The 12,192-nt window shown below is 52.8% G+C and overlaps 1 protein-coding gene across 1 annotated transcript in view; it reads left to right on the top strand.

Annotated features, from left to right (window-relative positions):
* LOC116966800 (arf-GAP with dual PH domain-containing protein 1-like) overlaps nt 1-12,192 on the top strand; it is a 31,134-nt gene that overhangs the window by 10,799 nt on the left and 8,143 nt on the right. The window contains exons 2-5 of the mRNA XM_033013138.1: nt 161-374; nt 3,304-3,450; nt 8,143-8,226; nt 8,728-8,790. Coding sequence (XP_032869029.1) covers nt 161-374; nt 3,304-3,450; nt 8,143-8,226; nt 8,728-8,790 — 508 coding nt within the window. The remainder of the gene's footprint in view (nt 1-160; nt 375-3,303; nt 3,451-8,142; nt 8,227-8,727; nt 8,791-12,192) is intronic.

Here is a 12,192-nt window from a genome sequence, read left to right as displayed (position 1 = left end):
TGTAGGATAGTGTTATTGTGCAGGGATCGCTGGTCGGCGCGGACTCGATGGGCTGAAGGGCCTGTTTCCGCGCTGTACCTCTAAACTAAACTAAGCCTTGTACACGGTGATTGGCTATAACACGGGCTGGCTGAGTAACGCAACGGTCTTGTTGGGGCAGAACTACGTGGACCGTGCGGGGCGGGACGGGACACCGCTTGCTCTCTCTCTCTCTCTGGGATGAAATAATATTCCTGCTTTCCCCTTTGCTTCCTACACCAGGTTACAGGGAAGGGTTTCTCTGGAAGCGTGGCCGGGATAACGGGCAGTTCCTCAACCGCAAGTTCATCCTGACTGAGGGAGACGGAATCCTGAAATACTTCACCAAGACCGACGTAGGTCACGTCAACATGGCCTTGACACACCTGCTTCATGGTGGCGGCTTCATGCTTGCGTTCACACCTGGGTTCACACCTGGGTTCACACCTGGCCTCACACCTGGGTTCACACCTGCCGTCACGCCTGCCGTCACGCCTGGGTTCACGCCTGCCCTCACACCTGGGTTCAACACCTGCCCTCACGCCTGCCCTCACGCCTGCCCTCACACCTGCCCTCACACCTGCCCTCACACCTGGCTTCACGCCTGCCCTCACGCCTGCCCTCACGCCTGCCCTCACGCCTGCCCTCACACCTGGCTTCACACCTGCCCTCACACCTGCCCTCACACCTGCCCTCACACCTGGCCTCACACCTGCCCTCACACCTGCCCTCACACCTGGCCTCACACCTGGCCTCACACCTGCCCTCACACCTGCCCTCACACCTGCCCTCACACCTGCCCTCACACCTGGCCTCACACCTGCCCTCACGCCTGCCCTCACACCTGGCCTCACGCCTGCCCTCACGCCTGCCCTCACACCTGGCCTCACGCCTGCCCTCACGCCTGCCCTCACACCTGGCCTCACGCCTGCCCTCACGCCTGCCGTCACGCCTGGGTTCACGCCTGCCCTCACACCTGGCCTCACACCTGGCCTCACACCTGGCCTCACACCTGGCCTCACGCCTGCCCTCACGCCTGCCGTCACGCCTGGGTTCACGCCTGCCCTCACGCCTGCCCTCACGCCTGGCCTCACACCTGGCCTCACACCTGCCCTCACACCTGGCCTCACACCTGCCCTCACGCCTGCCCTCACGCCTGCCCTCACGCCTGCCGTCACGCCTGGGTTCACGCCTGCCCTCACACCTGGCCTCACACCTGGCCTCACACCTGGCCTCACACCTGGCCTCACACCTGGCCTCACACCTGGCCTCACACCTGCCGCCACACCTGCCGCCACACCTGCCTTCACACCTGCCTTCACACATGGGTTCACACCTGCCCTCACACCTGCCCTCACACCTGGGTTCACGCCTGCCCTCACACCTGCCCTCACGCCTGCCTTCACGCCTGGGTTCACGCCTGCCCTCACACCTGCCCTCACACCTGGGTTCACACCTGCCGTCATGCCTGCCCTCACACCTGCCCTCGCACCTGCCCTCACGCCTGCCTTCACGCCTGGGTTCACGCTTGCCTTCACACCTGCCCTCACACCTGGGTTCACGCCTGGTTTCACGCCTGGGTTCACGCCTGCCTTCACACCTGCCCTCACACCTGCCCTCACACCTGCCCTCACACCTGCCCTCACACCTGCCCTCACACCTGCCCTCACACCTGCCCTCACACCTGCCCTCACACCTGCCTTCACACCTGCCTTCACACTGCACAGCAGGTGTCAGGTGCATGGAACCAGCTGCCAGAGGAGGTAGTTGACGCAGGTACAATCGCAACGTTTAAGAAACACACATTTGGACAGGCACATGGACAGCACAGGTTTGGGGGGACGTGGGCCAAACGCGGGCAGGTGGGACTGGTGTAGATGGGGCACGTTGGTTGTCGTGGGCAAGTTGGGCCGAAACACCTGTTTCCACGCTGTATCTCTAGAACCCTGACCGCACATGACCAGACGAGACGAGAAGAGACCTGGCGAGGCCTGACTAGACTAGATTAAGCTGCCACTGTAGTGGCTGTGTCAGTGGTGGGACCTCGCACTGCACTGTACACTACACCAGGGAGGGGGGTAAGATGCATCATCAGCCAAGTGCTGACGGACTCGTTTCCTTCTGACCCCACTTCCCCTAACACCCACCGCAAGCTGCTAGCCTGGAGACTGTTTTATCTCGTCACCAACCGACCAAAACCCACCGTAGAGTCATCGTAAATTTACAACACAAACGGAGCCAGTTGAGTCATTAAAAAGCCACCCTGACTAGAAACACCGAAACATAGACAATAGGTGCAGGAGGAGGCCATTCGGCCCTTCAAACCAGCACCGCCATTCATTGTGATCATGGCTGATCGTCCCCTATCAATAACCCGTACCTGCCTTCTCCCCATATCCCTTGACTCCACCAGCCCCTAGAGCTCTATCTAACTCTCTCTTAAATCCATCCAGCGATTTGGCCTCCACTGCCCTCTGTGGCAGGGAATTCCACAAATTCACAACTCTCTGGGTGAAAAAGTTTTTTCTCACCTCAGTCCTAAATGGCTTCCCCTTTATTCTAAGACTGTGTGGCCCCCTGGTTCTGGACTCGCCCAACATTGGGAACATTTTTCCGGCATCTAGCCTGTCCAGTCCTTTTATACGTTTCTCTAAGATCCTCCCCCCTCGTCCTTCTAAACTCCAGTGAATACAAGCCTAGTCTTTTCAATCTTTCAATTGGCGTGGGTATTAGTGCGAGTATTCGTACAGGCTCGAAGGGCCGAATGGCCTACTCCTGCACCTAATTTCTATGTTTCTATGTTTCTATGTTGCCTATCCATGTTCTCCAGAGATGCTGCCTGACCCGCTGAGTTACTCCAGCACTCTGTGCCCTATTTTGAGACTTCGTATTGGGGTTCTATTTATTTATTTTTTTAGTTTGGAGACACAGCTCGGAAACAGGCCCTTCAGCCCATCGCGTCGGCACCGACCAGCGATCACCCCGTACACTCGCACTATCCTACACACACACACAGGATGGACAATGTACGACTATACCAAGCCAATTAACCTACAAACCCGCACGTCGTTGGAGTGTGGGAGGAAACCGGAGATTCTGGAGATGGGTCACGGGGAGAAGGTAAAACTCCGCAGAGACAGCACCCGTAGTCAGGATCGAACCGGGGTCTCTAGCGCTGTGAGGCAGCAACTCTACCTCTGTGCCCCCGTGCCGCCACCATGGTTGCTCTTTGCATCTTTAGTTAACATTGCGAGCCAACTTGTGTGTCCTGTCCCTCCCCAACAGGCCAAAGTGCCCAAGGCCATGATTAAAGTGGACAACATCAACGCTACCTTCCAGCCGACTAAAATAGGGAATCCCAACGGCCTCCAGCTCATGTACCTGAAGGACAACAGCACGAGGAACATCTTTGTTTATCACGACGAGGAGAAGGTGAGTCACCGAGTCGTACGGCATCGACGCAGGCTCTTCGGCCCATCTGGATGTGCACCTATTTCTGTACTACCCCACCCCCTTCCACCGATATTCCTTCCTCCAGCTTCACATTTCATGGCATGGGGAGGGAGGGCGGCGAGGGAACCTGCAGGGACCCGGAGTGGAGGTGGGGGGGGGGGGGGGGAACATAGGGAACTACATCAGCTTCAGTCTTCAGTCTAGTTTATTGTCACGTGTACCGAGGTACAGTGAAAAGCTGTTGCTGCGTGCTAACCAGTCAGCGGAAAGACAATACATGATTACAATCGAGCCATTTACTGTTTATAGATACATGATAACGTTTAGTGCAAAGTAAAGCCAGCAAAGTCCGATCAAGGATAGTCCGAGGGTCACCATTGAGGTAGATAGTAGTTCAGGACTGCTCTCTAGTTGTGGTAGGATGGTTCAGTTGCCTGATAACAGCTGGGAAGAAACTGCCCCTGAATCTGGAGGTGTGCGTTTTCACACTTCTGTACCTCTTGCCCGATGGGAGAGGGGAGAAGAGGGAATGGTCAGGGTGCGACTCGTCCTTGATTATGCTGTTGTGGCGGTGCTTGCTCGAAGGGCCGAATGGCCCACTCCTGCACCTATTGTCTATTGTCTATTCTGCACATTCTAGGGACAATTTTATAGAAGCCAATTAACCTAAAAGATGTTCAAAAAGGAACTGCAGATGCTGGAAGATCGAAGGTACACAAAATTGCTGGGGAAACTCAGCGGGTGCAGCAGCATCTATGGAGCGAAGGAAATAGGTGACGTTTCGGGCCGAAACCCTTCTTCAGACTACGTCTTTGGAGTGTGGGAGGAACCTGGAGAAAACCCACGCGGTCATGGGGAGAGTGTACAATCTCTGTACAGACAGCACCCGTAGTCAGGATCGAACCGGGGGTCTCTGGCCCTGTGAGGCAGTGACTCTACCACTGAGCCACCCTAGCAGACACAGATTGTCACAGCAATGTTATTTTCCGTAGGTTAGTTCTACCTTTGGTGCCTCCAGACACAGGGCTGGGCCCTTTGGTCTTGTGGTTCCAGGGTTGGGTGAACTAACTTGTCATGTTTGCTATTCTCCCACCCCTGGGGGAACGGTAAACGCACCATTTCTCAGCAAGTGGGAACCTGCCCAGTCTGCACAGCCTCTCGATAGGAAGAGCCACTTGTATTACTCAGACCAAATTGGGAATATAACATCCTCCCACCCTGGTTCTCCAACTAGTTTCATTGTCCTCCTGATTAAATATTAGCGGTAGATTTGCTGCCTCACAGTGCCAGTGACCCAGGTTCGATCCTGACTGCGGGTGCTGTCTGTACGGAGTTTGTACGTTCTCCCCCCCCCCTGACCTGCGTGGTCTTTCTCAGAATGTTTTTATTTCCACCCACACTCCAAAGACGTACAGGTTTGTAGGTTAATTAGCTTGGTATAAGTGGCGCTAGTGTGTGTGTAGGATAGTGTTAATGTACAGGGATCGCTGGTCGGTGCGGACTAGATGGGCCGAAGGGCCTGTTTCCGCGCTGTACCTCTAAGCTAAAACTAAACTAAACTATTAATCAGTCTGAAGAAGGGTCTCGACCCGAAACGTCGCCTATTTCCTTCGCTCCATAGATGCTGCCTCACCCGCTGAGTTTCTCCAGCATTTTTGTCTACCTTCCGTTTTCCAGCATCTGCAGTTCCTTCTTAAAGTACTAATTGTATACCTCGTTGTCATCTTCCCCTCGGCTAACAATGTACCATTCCACATTTCCTTCATCATCTGAAGAAGGGTCTCGACCCGAAACGTCGCCTATTTCCTTCGCTCCATAGATGCTGCCTCACCCGCTGAGTTTCTCCAGCATTTTTGTCTACCTTCGATTTTCCAGCATCTGCAGTTCCTTCTTAAACACCCTTTAACTTCGTCCCCTTTGATCTGTGTTTTCACACCTTGCCCTTCCATATCTCTGTGTCTCCCTCTCCCCCGGCTCTCAGTCTGAAGAAAGGTCTCAACCCGAAACATCACCCATTCCTTCTCTCCAGAGATGCTGCCTGCCCCGCTGAGTTACTCCAGCATTTTGTGCCTATCTTCAATGTAATGCTTGGAGTCTGCTTGGGGCTCAGAGCAGGATTAGGCAGGTCTGGTGTAAAGATTTGTCACTACAGGCTATCTCTTTGGGAGTGGCGTGTAAACTGGGCGTGTAGTGGGGTGAAATGGTTGATTGACTAAACATGGGTTGTGATTAAGGGTGTGCCCATAATTATGCTAGTCATGGCATTAAAGACAGGATAGATTTACGATCGTTGGCTGGTGTGGACTCGGTGGGCCAAATGCCCTGTTTCCACCCTGTATCTCCACACTAAATTAAACATAAAACAGCTCAAAGACAGACCATTCTGCCCACAATACCTGTGCTAAGCGTAATAAACTAATTTAATTTAGTTTAGAGATACAGCGCGGAGCAGGCCAACTGAGTCCACACCGACTAGCGATCCCCGCACACTAATACTGTCCTACACACACTAGGGACAATTTACATTTATACCAAGCCAATTAACCTACAAACCCGTATGCCGTTGGAGTGTGGGAGGAAACCGAAGATCTCGGAGAAAACCCACGCAGGTCACATACTATGTACAGACAGCTCCCGTAGTCGGGATCGAACCCGGGGCTCTGGCGCTGTGAGGCTGCAACTCTACCGCTGCACCACCCTGCGGCCCCAAAATGGAAGGATTCGAATGAAATGAAAAATGATAAACCTGCTAGCCAACATGAGATTCTACAGATTCATGTAAAAACCAAACCCCTGGAACTACTCCGTGGGTCAGGGAGCATCTGTGGTGAGGTCAGGACTCCACCCCCACAGACTCTGCCTGATCTACTGAGTTCCTCCAGTTTGTGTCTGTTGCTTTTAAGGTTTAGGTTCCAGAGTTCTGCAGTCTCTTGTCCGTCATCACAACTTGGTTCAGGAACAGCTCCATCCAGGACAACAAGAAACTGTAGAGAGTTGTGGACGCAGCCCAGACCATCGCGCAAACCAACCTCCCCCTTCCATTCACCCCATATACACCTCACGCTGCCTCGGCAAGGCCAGCAGCATAAACAAGGACCAGTCGCACACCCCAGCCACTCCCTCTTCTCCCCCCATCGGGCAAAACTACAGGAGTGTGAAAACGCACACCTCCAGATTCAGGACACTCCCTCGTTAATTCTTCCCTTCCCTCCCGCACCACCCCCTCCCCGGGCACTTTCCGTTGCAACCGCAAGAAATGCAACACCTGTCCCTTCACCTCCCCCCTCGACTCCATCCAAGGTCCCAAGCAGTCGTTCCAGGTGCGACAAAGGTTCACCTGTATCTCCTCCAACCTCATCTACTGCATCCGCTGCTCTAGATGTCAGCTGATTTACATCGGTGAGACCAAGTGTAGGTTGGGCGATCGTTTCGCCGAACACCTCCGCTCAGTCCGCAATAACCTACCTGACCTCCCGGTGGCTCAGCACTTCAACTCCCCCACCCATTCCCAATCCGACCTCTCTGTCCTGGGTCTCCTCCATTGCCAGAGTGAGCAACAGCGGAAATTGGAGGAACAGCACCTCATATTCCGTCTGGGGACCTTGCGTCCTTATGGCATTAACATAGAATTCTCCCAATTTGGCTAGCCCTTGCTGTCTCCTCCCCTTCCTTAACCCTCTAGCTGTCTCCTCCCACCCTCCCATCCGCCCGCCCTCGGGCTCCTCCTCCTCCTCCCCTTTTCCTTCTTTCTTTCCCCCACCCCCCATCAGTCTGAAGAAGGGTTTTGGCCCGAAACGTCGCCTATTTCCTTCGCTCCATAGATGCTGCTGCACCCGCTGAGTTTCCCCAGCAATTTTGTGTACCTTCCAGATTCAGGGACAGTTTCTTCCCAGCTGTTATCAGGCAACTGAACCATCCTCTCACCAACCAGAGAGCGGTCCTGAACTACTATCTACCTTATTGGTGACCCTCGGACTATCTTTGATCGGACTTTGCACTTAAACATATCATGATCATGCATCTCCACACTGTAAATGGCTCGATTGTAATCATGTATTGTCTTTCCGCTGACTGGTTAGCACGCAACAAAAGCTTTTCACTGTACCTCGGTACACGTGACAATAATCTAAGCTGAGCTGAACAGACCTGATGAATCGCAGGCCAGACTGCGAATAGACACAAAGAGAGTCAGACTGCATCTCTGGAGAGAAGGAATAGGTCGCATTGCGGATCGAGACCCCTTCTTCAGACCGAGAATCGGGGGAGAGGGAAACGAGAGATACAAGTAGGTAAGTAAGTTTATTGGCCAAGTATTCACATACAAGGAATTTGCCTTGGTGCTCCACCCACAAGTAACAACATGACATACAGTGACAGTTACGAATGACTCAGGAAACACTAAACGGTGATGTAGAGAGATATATTGAGCAAATGAATGAAAGATACTTAAGTACTTAACAACATTCCCTCCCTCTCCGCCCCTCACCCACCCAAGTCGTACCAGCTTCGAAGTCGGCTTGGACACAAAAAGCTGGAGTAACTCAGCGGGACAGGCAGCATCTCTGGAGAGAAGGAATGGGTGACGTTTCGGGTCGAGACCTTTCTTCAGACTCTTTAAAGTCGACTGTTGTTGAGTCTCATTGTGCTCACAACCTCTGTTGTTCCCAACAGGAGATCGTGGACTGGTTCAACGCCATCCGAGCCATCCAGTTCCACTATTTGAAAGTGGCTTTCCCGGGAGCAAGTGACCAGGAGGTCAGTGACGGCTGGGAGTTAGCCACAGAGTGGGGCAGTGGTGGATGGACTGGGCATCTTCACACTGATGCAGATGAACTGGTTTACACCGAAGATAGGCACAAAATGCTGGAGTAACTCAGCGGGACAGGCAGCGTCTCTGGAGAGAAGGAATGGCTGACGTTTCGGTCTGAAGAAGGGTCTCGACCCAAAACATCACCCATTCCTTCTCTCCAGAGATGCTGCCTGTCCCGCTGAGTTACTCCAGCATTTTGTTTTGACCAATGGTCAGTGGGGTGATGGTGGGGACTTGATGTTCACATGGATTTGGGATGGAGAGGGGTGGAGTCTTGGGCGGGGGGAAGGGGGAGGGAGTGAGCACAGGATCACTTGGGCTGAAGGGCTCTTTGAAAGCAGTGGCAGGGGCCGTGTTGGGACTTGGAGCAGATATGGGACAGGGGGCGGGCTTTCATTCTCGCCGACGCTCCCCTCTAAGGGCCGACGTTCCTTTTGTTTTCCCAGCTGAAGCACAAACTGACCAGGAACTTCCTGAAGGAAGGCTACATGGAGAAGACTGGACCCAAGGTTGGTGACCACTGCGGAACCAAGCCCACCAACGCCGTGGAGCGGTGTGTCTGAGCAGTCACACACATCCCCCACATCCTCCTACCACCACCACCACCCTCCTCCTCCCTCCCCACCAACCCCAGGGACAAGACTGTAACCACATTCCACAGTCAATCTCCAAGAAACAAGCCAAGAGGCTCAGGGTGGCGCAGTGGTAGAGTTGCTACCTTGGTTCATTCCTGACCTCTGGTGCTGTCTGTACGGAGTTTGCACGTTCTGTGACTGCGTGGGTTTTCTCCGGGTGCTCCATTTCCTCCCACACTCCAAAGACGTACAGGTTTGTAGGATAGTGCTAGTGTGTATGGGTGGTCGCTGGTCGGCGCGGACATAGTGGGCCAGGGGGCATGTTTCCGCACTGTATCTCTAAAGTCTGGAGACAAATGCTTGTCTTTGAACAAGCTAATACTCAGAATCTTCTTTCCTGCCTTCAGCTTTGCTAGTGAGTCGGTGTCTAATTCTTGCTTGAGGCATGTCTCCAGCTCAGGGAGCTGTCTCATCTTGTTGCAAATTCCCTCGTGAAAAATTGCACAGTTCATTTCAGGAATTGGTTCGTTCGTTCCCAGAGTTGCTTTGAAATCCCACTCAGCACGGAACTCTCGGGAAAATTTTTCTCTCTCTAATCTTCATGAGATAAGATAGTCACAGAGTGATACAGCGTGGAAACAGGCCCTTCGGCCCAACATGCCCACACCGGCCAACATGTCCCAGCTACACCAGTCCCACCTGCCTGCGTTTGGTCCACATCCCTCCAAACCTGTGCTATCCATGTACCTCTCTAACCCTTGTGATAGTCCCAGCCTCAACTACCTCCTCTGGCAGCTTGTTCCATACACCCACCACCCTTTCTGTGAAAAGGTTACCCCTCAGATTCCTATTAAATCTTATCCCCTTCACCTTAAAACTATGTCCTCTGGTCTTCGATTCCCCTACTCTGGGCAAGAGACTCTGTGCATCTACCTGATCTATTCCTCTCATGATCTTATATAGGACGACAGATGGCACAATGGGCTAAGTGTTCGGCTGGCGACCGGAAGGTAGCCGGTTCGAATCCCGCTTGGAGTGCATACTGTTGTTGTGTCCTTGGGCAAGGCACTTCACCCACCTTTGCCTGTGTGTGAATGTGTGTGAGTAATTGGTGGTGGTCGGAGGGGCCGTAGGCGCAGATTGGCAGCCACGCTTCCGTCAGTCTGCTCTAGGGCAGCTGTGGCTACAGAAGTAGCTTACCACCACCGAGTGTGACTGAGGAGTGAATGAATAATGCGATGTAAAGCGCCTTGAGTATTAGAAAGGCGCTATATAAATCCCATCCATTATTATTATTATTATATATATCTTTATAAGATCACCCCTCATCCTCCTGTGCTCCAAGGAATAGAGACCCAGCCTACTCAACCTCTCCATATAACTCAGACCCTCTAGTCCTGGCAACATCCTAGTAAAATCTAGAAACAGTAAAGGGCCTGTCCAACTTGGGTGTCATTTGCACGTCATTTACACAACATCATTTACGCTTCAGGACGCAAGTGATGCGCGCATGGTGCGTGGTGACGCAGGCAGTGACGAGCGGTCACGTGCGGCGCCCCAGAACTTTGGGATGAACAAAATCTTCGCTAGTCCATCTGCGTGACGCGCAAATAATAATAATAATATAATAATAATAATAATATATCTTTTATTGTCATTGCACGTCAGTGCAACGAGATTTAGTGTGCAGTTCCACTGATGTCCAGGAAAGGTAAATAAATACAATACATAAATAAACAAGCTGAATTGATTGACGTGACCATCTGAGGGAGACTGTCCAAAGGGGGTGGGTGGGGGGGCACTCATTAGGGCCGGTTCAGAGCCGCTATAGCTCTTGGGATGAAACTGTTCCTGAGTCTGGAGGTTCGGGCGTAGAAGGCCTTGTAACGTCTGCCGGAGGGAAGTAGTTGAAACAGACCGTGGCAGGGGTGTGATGAGTCCTTATGGATGCTGAGGGCCTTCCTGAGGCACCGCGTGTGGTAGATGCCCTCCAAGGCTGGTAGCTCTGTCCCGATGATCTGCTGCGCTCTGTTGACGACGCGCTGAAGAGCTCTCCTCTCCGCCTCCGTGCAGCTGAGATACCACACAGAGATGCCATACGTTAGTATGCTCTCTGTGTGGTATCTCATGACGACCCAAGTGGGACAGGCCCTTGCGGTTGGCAGTAGAGCTGCTGCCTCACAGCCCCAGAGACCCGTGTTCGATCCTGACTACTGGTGCTGTCTGTATGGAGATTGTACGTTCTCCCTGTAACCGCGTGGGCTTGCTCCGGGTGCGGACTCGGTGGGCCGAAGGGCCTGTTTCCAAGCTGTATGACTAAACTAAACTAAACATGGAAGAAGCACTGAGAACGTGGTGTAGGTACGATGTGGGCATCACGGAGACGTGGCTGCAAGAGGATCGGAGCTGAACATTACACGTCCAATTGAAAAGTTGTGAATCTGTAGAATTCTCTGCCACAGAAGGCAGTGGAGGCCAATTCACTGGATGTTTTCAAGAGAGAGTTAGATTTAGCTCTTAGGGCTAAAGGAATCAAGGAGAAAGCAGGAACAGGGTACAGATTTTGAATGATCAGCCATGATCACATTGAATGGCGGTGCTGGCTCGAAGGGCCGAATGGCCTACTCCTGCACCTAGTTTCTTTGTTTCTATGTGTATACAAAGGGTGGAAGGCATATTTCACTAGGCAGTGAAATCTTCGCCCACAACCACACAGTCCAGCTACAAACACTTTAAACTTTCACTCAGAGGTATGATTAGTTTAGTTTAGAGATACAGCAAGGAAACAGGCCCTTCGGCCCAGCGAGTCCGTACTAACCAGCGATCACCCCGCACACTAACACTATACTACACTCACTAGGGAGAATGTTACATTTATACATGCATACCGAAGCCAATTAACCAACAAACCTGCATCTCTTTGGAGTGTGGGAGGAAACCGCAGCACCCGGAGAAAACCCACGCGGTCACGGGGAGAACGTGCAAACTCCGCACAGACAGCACCCGCAGCCAGGTTGGAACCCGGGTCTCTGTGAGGTAGCAACTCTACCTCTGTGCCACCGTGTGGCCCTATTCTTCAACATTGTGATAGCACCTGCAATTGGTGACTGCGAATTACCCCATATGTGTGTGGATGGGTGTGTGAGGGAGAATACGGAGAGGTTACGGAGAGATTAGAGTGAGAATGGGAGTAGGAACCACACACACTGCTGCAGCTCGAGCAATATCTTGTGGGGGGAAATGAATTGGTGACGTTTTGGGTCAATACCCTCCAGGGGATTACTGGGACAGCTCTGAGGGCCAGCAGCGACACCACTAGTGGGGCAAACGGCCTCC

The sequence above is a fragment of the Amblyraja radiata genome, chromosome 38 (assembly GCF_010909765.2).
Source record: "Amblyraja radiata isolate CabotCenter1 chromosome 38, sAmbRad1.1.pri, whole genome shotgun sequence".
In the NCBI taxonomy this organism is placed as follows: domain Eukaryota; kingdom Metazoa; phylum Chordata; class Chondrichthyes; order Rajiformes; family Rajidae; genus Amblyraja; species Amblyraja radiata.
The sequence above is the reverse complement of the archived record's forward strand: the minus strand, read 5'-3'. Positions and strand labels throughout refer to the sequence as shown.